Below are 11,526 nucleotides of genomic sequence, written 5' to 3'. Positions count from 1 at the left end.
AGGCACTTACTGTGTTCCAGACCTAACCTAAGCTCTTTACATGTTTTATCTCATTTAAGCGTCTCCACAATCTTATAGTTAATGTATGCACTGTTACCATTCCCATGTTAGATATGAGAAAATCCAGGCATAGAAGATAAGGTCTCAAAGTCATGAAGGTAGCAAGTGGTACAGCCATTATTTGAACCCAGTTTACTCCAGACCCCACACTCTAAATCACAATGCAGCATGGATGTCTAATATTCTCAGGTCAGTCCATCATCTTCCAAGTAAATGAGTCTCCAAAAGCATCAAAGGTATTATTTCCTTAAAATGATTAAACACATGTATTTGCTTCCAAATTCATGTTTCTAATACTCAACTACAATATATCTTAAATCTCTCTAAAGTCCTTTAAATTAATCAATTTTTCAGATGATTTTTTTTTTTTTTTTTTTTTTGAGATAGAGTCTCACTCTGTTGTCCAGGCTGGAGTGCAGTGGTGCAATCTTGGCTCACTGCAACCTGTACCTCCCCGGTTCAAATGATTTTCATGCTTTAGCCTCTCTAGTAGCTAGGATTACAGGCCTGTGCCACCGCGCCCAGCTAATTTTTGTATTTTTAGTAGAGACAGGGTTTCACCATGTTGACCAGGCTGATCTTGAACTCCTGGCCTCAAGTGATCCGCCTGCCTCAGCCTCCCAAAGTGCTGGGATTTGAATTTTTTTTTTTTTTTGAAATGGAGTCTTGCTGTCACCCAGACTGGAGTACAGTGAGGCGATCTTGGCTCACTGCAACCTCTGCCACCTGGGTTCAAGCGATTCTCCTGCCTCAGCCTCCTGAGTAGCTGGGATTACAGGCATGTGCCACCACGCCCAGCTAATTTTTGTATTTTTAGTAGAGATGGGGTTTCAGCAACCTGGCCAGGCTGGTCTTGAACTTCTGACCTTGTGATCCACCCATCTCAGCCTCCCAAAGTGCTGGGATTACAGGCGTGAGCCACTATGCCCAGCCTCTAGGATTTTAAGTTTTTATTTATTTGTTTTTATTACTACTTTTGCGATGGGGTCTCATTCTGTCATCCAGGCTGGAGTGCAATGGAGAGATCTCAGTTCGCTGCAACCTCTGCCTCCCAGGTTCAAGCAATTCTCCTGCCTCACCCTCCCTAGTAGCTGGGATTACAGGTGTGCACCACCAGGCCCGGCTAATTTTTTTATTTTTAGTAGAGACGGGGTTTCACCAGGTTGGCCAGGCTGGTCTTGAACCTCAGGTGATCTGCCCAACTCAGCCTCCCAAAGTGCTGGGATTACAGGTGTGAGTCACCGTGCCCGACCTATATGTCATCTTTTATTGGTTTTGTGGGAAAAGTTACTGCACCCGGCCTGAACTTTTTAAATGTAAAGTTCTTCTTGTATGTTTCCCCAGCACTCAAAAAGCAGTTTTCCCTTTCTTTTAGGAAGGCTGTTCTGGAATAAGGTAAGTTGTCAAAAAGGGTACTAACTCTGTTGGCAAAAGATTCAGTGTTGCAAGAAGTATACACAACTTTGCTAACTAAATGCCACACAAACTCAAATGGAGTAATTCCAAGTCAACGCAACACATAAGATCATTACTGTATGAAACAGCAAGGAAAAATGTTGAAGCTAACCCCAAGAATAGAATCCATAAAGATCACATGAGATCTGCAGCTAGTTATTAAGAAAACTGCAAAGTCATCAACAAATGACATTTACACAACGCTCTCTGAATGAATCGTATCATAGTATGCACTTTGAAATATGAGACAAGCTGTTGGGCCTAAAGATGCTTAATCTAAGAAAGTCATTAATTCAGGAAGAAATATGTGTAGTCCAATGCAGAATGAGAACAGGGCCAAGATATTTTAAAAGGGGAAATATTAAACCTGGTAAGAAGAAAAATGATACTATTCTGGAATAAAATGTTACCAGAGGAGCTCCTTGAGGGCCTAAGCTTTTGCCACTTACAGTCTCATCTCAGAGGGGTGTGAGTCATCGTCCTCTCCCATTATAATGATGCCTTTGAGCTTGACATTGCCCGTAAATCTGCCAGAATGCAAAAGAGAAGGTTGTCAACCTGGGTTTGAATACCTGTTTAGTTGTGTGACCCTGGGCAAGACCCTTCCCCTGTATGGGCTTCAGTTTACTCATCTGTCAACTTGTACTAGATAATTTCTAAGATCCTGTCCACCTCTAGCATTCTACAATTCTAAGAAATTTACCTCAATTTCTCAGTTATTGTTCAACAACTACATCTGTTTCCAGTCTGCACCAAGAAAGCTATGATGCCTTCCTCCTCAAACCCACTAAATTAATTTATCCCATTTCGAGAAGCAAATGTGTGCTCTTGACACCAGTGAATGAATCCATCTGAGGAGGCAACTGGGTACAGCTTATTTAGCTGGAGGTAGGCACCAAGGAGATACTTACGGAATATTAAACAGAAGCTCTTCATCTGCATCACTTTCAACAAACTGGAGGGGATGGGGAGGGGGGAGGAGAAAGCAACAAATATTTGCTGAGAGCCTACAATTTCAGGCATCTCCCACCCTGTTCTACAACTGGGGTGCAATGGGAATAGTCACTCTCCCTTGGTTTTCCAAGACTTATTAACTTGAAGCTAATCAGTCTTATCCAGTGTCCTAACAGCCACAGGTCATCCAAGTGGAAGGTGCTTAATAAAAAGCCCATGAATGAATTTCCAGGGTCGAAGAGCCTTCTGAAGTGTGCACTGAAAGGCAGGTGCTTACGTGCATTTTTCTGAGGAGAAGGTCCATTGTTTTCAAATAGATAGCAAGGGGGTCTGCGACCCCACAATATAAAGAACCTTTGCTTTATATGGGAAACACCTTTCATCTCCCTAGGCTCTTCTTCACCAGGTAATATGATGAGGCAGCCATTAGCACTGGTCCAACGGCCCTCACGGCCATCCTCTCTAACCCACACAGCCCTGGAAGCGCGTTAGGCTGCGTAGCTTGACAAAACCGTCCCCGTTCCCTCTCGGCCTCAGTTTCCCTATATGCAAAATGGGGAGACTCAACGCTGCTCGCCTCCCAAAGAGCTGGCAGGAGACAGGCACGGAAAAGCGCTTGGCAACCAGGCTGTCGTTATTTTTAACATCAGGAATGAGTAGACCGACGGCCCGAGGCCAAACGCGCACCCCGCCCCACCCGCCCCAAGCCCCAGGCGGCCCACCTTGGAGCGGTCGGTCCGCTCCTCCCACGGCTTGAAGACGCCGCGGCCGCTGCCCTCGCGGCTCTCGTTAAGGCACTGCAGCCGCTCCAGGTCGATGCGCAGGTACAGGCCATAGGCCAGGCCGCGCTGCTCGGGCGGCTCCTCCCGTTCGGCGGCGCAGCGGCAGCCGCCCCCGCCGTGGCTGTGACCGTGCGACATGTCGACACCGCCACCTGCGCGTCCTGTAGGCCCCGCCGCCGCACTCGCCCGGCTCTGCTCAGACTAGCTCAGCGCCGCTTGGCTCCGGCCGCCAAGCGCGCCGCGCCCGCCGCGTCGTAAAAGGCGCCGCTGCGCGGCGCATGCGCCCAGAGAGAAGGCGGGGGCGGAGTCGGGCGGAACTGACGATGGACTCGCGCCTCCCGGGTGCCAGGGTTCGTGTAGACTCCGTTCCTGGAGCTGTATGCTGCTGCTGTCCCAGCTTCCCAGGTGTGGAAACTGAAGGACCGAGAGATTAAACGGGTGTGCTGAGTAAACTCATAGGCTGAGATTCGAATTCTCCTCCCCCAACGAGGCTGGAGCCTGTGCTCTCTTCCTTGGTCACCACGTTTCTTTGCGAGCTGATGGAGGAAAGCGTGAGGAATGATAAGGCCCTGGAGACGAAGAACGCGAGCTTATCGCTGTCTCACATGCGCACGCTTAGGCGTTTGAGAGCTCACAGGCCCACTTGCATAACCACTTTCTTAATAGCGGGGTTACAGCTTGAGAGCACGGGGCTTTGTGCATGGCCAGACCTAGAGACTAGTCCTGGGTCTGCTACTGGCCGTTGTGACACCTTAAGTCATTTCCCCTATTCTGAGACTCCGTTTCCTCGTCTGTAAGGTGGAAAGAATAGTATCTGTTTCATAGGATCACAGTGAGTATTAAATGAAATAATGCAATTAAAGAACTCAGCAGGCCGGTCGCGGTGGCTCACGCCTGTAATCCCAGCACTTTGGGAGGCCGAGGCGGGCGGATCACGAGGTCAAGAGATGGAGACCATCCTAGCCAACATGGGGAAACCCCGTCTCTACTAAAAATACAAAAATTAGCCAGGCGTGGTGGCGCGAGCCTGTAGTCCCAGCTACTCAGGAGGCTGAAGCAGCAGAATCGCTTGAACCCGGGAGGCAGAGGTTGCAGTTGAGCCGAGATCACGCCACTGCACTCCAGCCTGGCGACAGAGCAAGACTCCGTCTCAAAAAGAAAAAAGAACTCAGCAAATGGCTGACACATGATAGGCATTCAGTACCCAATGGTTATTACGGTCAGATCCAACCACAGCCACTTACTAGCTGCGTGGCCTTGAGCAACTGACTTGATCTCTCTGAGACCCAGTTTACCCCTGTGAAGTGAAGGGATTCCTCCCCCATGTGATACTTCAGAGTATTTTTTTTTCAAACAGCTGGTGTTGGCCTGTCAATAGGTTTTAAAATCCGTTTATAGAAAATTGTGATCAACGTTTAAAAAAAAAATACAAAAAAACAAAACAAAACAAAAAAAACAATGTATCACACATTTCAAGTCTCAATTGATGAAACTTTTGTTTCAGTTTTGAGTTTGTATTCAGGCACAATATGATGTGTTTTTCATAGTGTGGGTTGAGATCAAAATAATTAAAAAAACACTGTTTAGAGGTGAAATAATCTTGTTTTCAGGATAGAATGTTTTCCTACTCCCTGGTGGGGAAAAGACAGGATACAGAAAGAGTTATGGGATACCCTGGCTACTCTCTTCCCTTCACATCTGGCTCTGGAGTGCTCAGTGGGGCTGGTGAAGTATAGACCAAAATATCCATATTTTCAAGTTCTATTCAGAAATATTTTTTGGGCCATGTGCATTGCCTCATGCCTGTAATCTCAGCACTTTTGGGAGGCCAAGGTGGGAGGATCACTTGAGCCCAGGAGTTTGAGACTAGCCTGGGCAACAGAGGGAGACCCCATCTTTACAAAAATAATAAAAAATATTAGCCCGACATGGTGGCTCATGCCTGTGGTTCCAGCTATTTGGGAGGCTGAAGTGGAAGGATCTCCTGAGCCTGGGAGGGTGAGGCTGCAGTGAGCTGTCATCATGCCACTGCACTCCAGCCTGGGTGACAGAGCAAGACTGTCTCAAAAAAATAAAAACAAAAATATTTTGATGTCCTACTTTAGTTACTTGTGCAATAAGCAAGCTTGGTTCTGGTTCAAAATAGCTCAGTGCCATGAATTATTCCTGCTTTTAGGTCAGTTTCAGGTAAGGGACCTGGAATGTGGCAAACATAATAAATGTTTACTTGACTGATACTCTTGGTAGCCTTTCTTTGGAAAAACTGTCCTTTTTTTTTTTTTTTTGAAACAGAATCTCGCTCTGTTGCCCAGGCTGGAGTGCATCTCAGCTTACTGCAAGCTCCGCCTCCCGGGTTCACGCCATTCTCCTGCCTCAGCCTCCCGAGTAGCTGGGACTACAGGTGCCCGCCACCTCGCCTGGCTAGTTTTTTGTATTTTTTAGTAGAGACGGGGTTTCACCGTGTTAGCCAGGATGGTCTCGATCTCCTGATCTCGTGATCCGCCCATCTCGGCCTCCCAAAGTGCTGGGATTACAGGCTTGAGCCACTGCGCCCGGCCAAGACTATCCTATTGAAGGACCAACCCAGGCCTTACCCAGGAGATCTACTCATTTTGACTTTTTTCCTGTTACCTTCATTAATGATTTATGTGAGTACTGTGTGCTAAGCACATTATGTAGTTCATCTCAATTAATTGTCACATGAACTTTAAGAGCTAGGTACAGCCAGGCATGGTGGCTCACACCTGTAACACTCTGGGAGGCCGAGGCGGGTAGATCACTTGAGGTCAGGAGTTTGAGACCAGCCTGGCCAACATGGTGAAACCCCGTCTCTACTAAAAATACAAAAATTAACCAGGTGTCATAGCACGTGCCTGTAATCCCAGCTACTTGGGAGGCTGAGGCAGGAGAATCTCTTGAACCTAGGAGGCAGAGGTTGCAGTGAGCCGAGGTCGCACCACTGTACTCCAGCCTGAGCGACAGAGCGTAACTCCATCTCAAAAAAAAAAAAAAAAAAAAGCTAGGTGCTATTACCTACTGTTATCTCCAATTTGAAGATGAGGAAAACAGGCTGAAAGAGGTAAATTAACTTGCCCGAGACCAGGTAAAGTTAGGAGGTAACCAGGCTTTGAACACATCCTGTAGTGTTCTTGTAACACATCAATAGTTTCCTGGTTAGGGTGGGGAGGTTGAGGCAGGAGGTGCACACAAAGTAAATATGCTGTATCAATTAGCTTATGCTGTGTAACAAATTACCCGAAAACTTTGATAGCTTTAAAAAACAAACATTGATTAATTCTCATCATCCTGTGGATTAGCTTTTCTGAGCCAGTTCAGCTTGGGCTGGAAAGTTTGGGATGGTCTCACTCTCATCTGCTTGATGCTGGCTGATAGCTGGGATGATGGGACCACGTGTCGTCAGCAGACAAGCCTAGCTAAATTATATGGTGATAATTGCAGAGTTCTCAGGAGCAAGAGAGGGCAAGACTCAATTGCACAAGCATTTTTTTTTTTTTTGAGATGGAGTCTCACTCTCACCCAGTCTGGAGTGCAGTGGCATAATCTCAGCTCACTGCAATCTCCGCCTTCCAGGTTCAAGCAATTCTCCTGCCTCAGCCTTCCAAATAGTTGGGATTATAGGTGCCTGCCACTATGCCTGGCTAATTTTTGTAATTTTAGTAGAGACGGGGTTTCACCATGTTGGGCAGGCTGGTCTCAAACTCCTGACCTCAGGTGATCCGCCCACCTCGACCTCCCAAAGTGCTGGGATTATAGGCATGAGCCACCGCGCCCTGCCTGCACAAGCGCTTTTTAAGCTTTACTTCTGTAATCTTTCTATAATGACCCGTCAGCCAAATCCAAATTCTAGAGTAGAGAGCTAGATTGTAGACTTCACCTCTTGATTAGAAGAACTATAAAATACTGTGGCTCCTCCCCTCCCAACAGGTCTGTATTAGTTGTCTTTTGTTGTGTAACAAATTATTCCCAAACTTAATGGCTTAAAACTGTAGCAGGACAAGCTGCAGACAAAACCTCTCAGATACCGGGTTAAAGAAGGAAGAGATTTTACTTGGCCAGGAGTGTCGGCAGACTTGCGTCTCAAGAACCAAACTCTCCAAAGAAGAAGTTCCTGGCCCTTTTAAGGGCTTACAACTCTAAGGGGGTCCACATGAAAGGGTTGTGATAGATTGAGCAAGTGATCTATAGGTAACACATGTGGTTACAGTGGCAGGGGCGGGGCGGGGGCGGGTATCTTTAACCTCAGGCCTGGTCAGTGGCGTCCAGTTGGTCTTGCCACTGACTTCATTCCTGTTGTTTTTCAGCTTTTACTTCTTCTTTGTCTTCAGAGACAGTAAGAGAAGTAGCCTCTCTCCTCAAAACAACAGTTAACATTTATCATCTCACAGTTTCTGTGAGTTAGGAATTTGAGAGCGTCCTAGCTGGGTGGTTCTGGTTTGGGGTCTCTCATGAGACTGAAATCATGTGAAGGCTTGGCCAGGGCTGGAGGAGCCCCGGCTGGCACGTTTGTGCAAGCTGTTGGCAGGAGGCCCCAGTTCCTTACTACATGGACCTCTCCATAGTACTGTTTGAGTGTCCTCATGATACAGCAGCTGGTTTTCAGCAGGGCAAGTGATCTAGGAGCAACACAGAAACCACCAATGTCTTTTACGACCTAGCCTCAGAAGTCCCGTATTGTCAATTGCAACATCCCATGGTTTCACAGGTCAGCCATATTCAGTGTGCGCGCGAACTTTGTTACAGTGCAGATACCAGGAGGTAGAAATCATTAAGGGCCACCTTAGTGGCTGGCTACCGTGCTGCCATACATGTTAAATGGCACTGAAAATGGCTTTATTCTACTGGTTTAATTAGTAGTTTGGCTGTGGATAGAATTCTTTCATAATTGTGAAGATATTGCTCTGGTTTTTTTCTGACTTTGATAAATACAGTGCTGTTCTGACTCCTGATTCTTTGTATGGGTTTTTCCCCCACCCCAACCCTGTTTTCTGGAAGCGTTTAAGATCTTCTCTTGGTATTCTAGAATGTGATGATTTTTGTTGTGCTTTGATGTAGCTCTTTTGCCATTCATTGTGCTGGATACCTGAGGGAACTTTTCAGTTTAGAACCCCAGGAACAGAGTGTGAGCATGCAGGTTAGGACCTCTGCCTGCAAGGACACAAGGCCCTGCCAGGCAAACAGATTTAGAGATATGAAGAGAAGGGGGCAGGGCTGGGGTGCTGTTCTCTGCCTCCCACCACCTTCTAGTACAGCACTCTGAGAGGCCCAAAAATGTGAATGTAGTCTTCCAAGTCATTGTGAAGGTTTATTTATCAACATAGCAGAATAAATTGTCTTTTATTTAATAGTTCATTAGGATCATTTGTAACTTTTTAAGTATGCATTCAGCTGTATTCTTGCCCCTGTCCTGCAAATATTAGGTTTGGCCTGCTAGGCAAATTGCTTAACCTCTCTAGGTCTCAGATTTTTTTCCTTTTTTCTTATTTGTTTTTTTTCTAGGCCTCAGATTTGTCTTACATAAAATGGGAATAATAAGAGTTCCTGTGTTGTGGAGTGTTATGACACTAATGTGAAATAACACACGAAAGTGTTTGGTATAACATCTGGTCCACAGGGAAAGGCTATTACTGTAACCGCCCCCCTCCCCCACCCCCTGACTCAGTTTTGCTTTCTGTGGTTTCAGTTACATGCAGTCAAACCACTGTCCAAAAATATTAAATGGACAATTTCAGAAATAAACTATCTGTAAGTTTTAAATTGCACGCTGTTCTGAGTAGCGTGATGAAGTCTTGTGCTGTCCCGCTCTGTCCACCTGGGTGACCTGAATCGTCCCTTTGTCTTGCATCTCCATGCTGTATACACTCCCTGTTCATTAGTCACTTAGTAAGTGCCCTGTTCATTATCGGATCGACTGCCATGGTATGCAAAGCTTGTGTTCAAGTCACCCTTATTTGACTTAATAATGGCCCCAAAGTGCAAGAGTAGTGATGCTAGCAATTTGGATATGCCAAAGAGAAGCCATAAAATTCTTTCTTTAAATGAAAAAGGTAAAAGTTCTCAACTTAATAAGGAAAGAAAAAAGAAAGTATGCTGAGGTCGCTAACATCTGTGGTAAGAACGAATCTTCTATCTGTGAAATTATGAAGAAGGAAAAAAAATACCTGCTAGTTTTGCTGCCACACATGAAACTGCAAAAGTTATGACCACAGTGCGTGATAACTGTATTACATCATATTGCTATAATTGTTCTATTTTATTATTAGTTGTTAATCTTTTATCATGCCTAATTTATAAATTAAACATAATCATAGATATGTATGTATAGAAAAAAACATAGTACTGTATATATAGGGTTCAGTACTAGTCAGTCATCCCCTGGGGGTCTTGGAACATGTCCCCCACAGATAAGGAGGGACTGCGGATAATCCCCAGTTCATGATGGTTCGACTTATGGCTTTGTGACTTTACGATGGTACAAAAGTGATAAGAATTCAGCATGCTCCTCGACAAGTGGACGAGCATCTACTGTGCTTTCACAGAGGCTGTCACTCTTGCCAGCAGCAAGACTGTCAGCTCAGCGCCCCCGTCTGGTTGGACAGGAAACTGCAGTTGCTAAGGGAGCTGGGTTTGGAAGGAGCCGGCCAGGGTTGCATGGTGGCTTAGCTGTGATTTGGGAGTAATGCCTTGTGCCTCTGCTTATTGTCTCCTCTCTTGCACTTCTATGTTGCAGGAATCTCTGACGACAAATGGGAATTCTCACTGATTTCTAGGACTACCCTGGGGCAGGTAAGAAAAGCATCCAAGTTTTTTCTTTTCCCATTGCTCCATTTATAAACTTTTTTTTTTTTTTTTGAGACGGAGTCTCGCTCTGTCTCCCGGGCTGGAGTGCAGTGGACGGATCTCAGCTCACTGCAAGCTCTGCCTCCCGGATTCACACCATTCTCCTGCCTCAGCCTCCCGAGTAGCTGGGACTACAGGCGCCGCCACCTCGCCTGGTTAGTTTTTTGTATTTTTTAGTAGAGACGGGGTTTCACCATGTTCGCCAGGATGGTCTCGATCTCCTGACCTCGTGATCCACCCGTCTCGGCCTCCCAAAGTGCTGGGATTACAGGCTTGAGCCACCGCGCCCGGCCATTTTTTTTTTTTTTTTTTTTTGGAGATAGGGTCTCCCTCTGCCACGCAGGCTGGAGTGCAGTGGCACAATCTTGGCTCACTGCAACCTCTGCCTCCTGGGCTCAGCCGGTCCTCCCACTTCAGCCTCCTGAGTAGCTGGGATTACAGGTGCATGCCACCATCCCAGGTAATTTTTGTGTTTTTTGTAGAGATGGGGTTTCATCACATTGCCTAGGCTGGTCTCAAAATCCTGGACTCAAGTGATCTGCTGGCCTCAGCCTCCCAAACTGCTAGGACTATAGGCCTGAATGACCACCCCTGACTGTAAACGTTTTCTTAGCTCAAGGATTGCTGAATTTGTATCCATTTTCTTCTCCCCTATCTCAGTTGGGTCTGTGAAATGATACTGTTAACTGTTTTCTGTTACTTTCAATGTTTCTTTCTGGCAAACTGAGGGCATAGTAATACTGTAGCAGCTAACAACCATATGGGTCCTGAGGGCTTTACTAATGTTATTTTTTAATCTTCCTAATTGCAGGTGTTTTATTATTAGCTTCATTTTATAGATGAGAAAACTGGGCACAGAGAGGCTGAGTTACTTGCTCAAGTTCATACAGGCGGTCAGTAGTAGAGCTAGGATTTGAACCCAGCGGTCAGCCTCCAGAGTTCATGTTATTTTTATTTATTTATTTTTTTGAGACAAGGTCTTGCTCTGCCACCCAGACTGGAGTACAGTGTCGTGATTTCAGCTCACTGCAGCCTTGACACCCCCGGGCTTCAGTGATCCTCCTGCCTCAGTCTCTTGAGTAGCTGGGACTACAGGCACACATCACGATGCCTGGCTAATTTTTGTATATTTTGTAGAGACGGAGTTTTCCCGTATTGACGAGGCTGGTCTCAAACTTCTGGGATCAAAGGATGTGCCCATGTTAGCCTCCAAAAATGCCGGGATTATAGGTGTGAGCTGCCGAGTCCATGTTCTTAACCACACTGAACCTCCTCCAAATATTATTTAAGATTTATGATTTACGATGTGCCAGGCTGAGACCCCGGAGCTTAGGCTCTTCTCCACCATGCTGCACTTACCAGCTGTGCTACCTTGGACAAGTCATTTTCCTCAGAGCTTAGGTTATAACAATAACTG

The 11,526-nt window shown here is 46.1% G+C and overlaps 2 protein-coding genes across 3 annotated transcripts in view; both read right to left on the bottom strand.

The window, feature by feature from the left end:
* LYPLA2 (lysophospholipase 2) overlaps positions 1–11,526 on the bottom strand; it is a 293,162-nt gene that overhangs the window by 14,032 nt on the left and 267,604 nt on the right. The window lies entirely within an intron of this gene.
* PITHD1 (PITH domain containing 1) overlaps positions 1–11,526 on the bottom strand; it is a 38,095-nt gene that overhangs the window by 8,218 nt on the left and 18,351 nt on the right. Inside the window, exons 2-4 of one of the 2 annotated variants that reach the window (XM_050793064.1) lie at positions 3,192–3,488; positions 2,427–2,470; positions 1,965–2,042 (exon numbers count right to left, since the gene is read on the bottom strand). In XM_050793064.1, the coding sequence (XP_050649021.1) occupies positions 1,965–2,042; positions 2,427–2,470; positions 3,192–3,389 (320 nt within the window). In that variant the 5' untranslated portion in view covers positions 3,390–3,488. Of the gene's footprint in view, positions 1–1,964; positions 2,043–2,426; positions 2,471–3,191; positions 3,489–11,526 lie in introns of those variants that run through there. The other variant, XM_050793072.1, reaches the window with a different exon arrangement.

This window comes from Macaca thibetana, chromosome 1, assembly GCF_024542745.1.
Source record: "Macaca thibetana thibetana isolate TM-01 chromosome 1, ASM2454274v1, whole genome shotgun sequence".
In the NCBI taxonomy this organism is placed as follows: Eukaryota; Metazoa; Chordata; class Mammalia; order Primates; family Cercopithecidae; genus Macaca; species Macaca thibetana.
The sequence above is the reverse complement of the archived record's forward strand: the minus strand, read 5'-3'. Positions and strand labels throughout refer to the sequence as shown.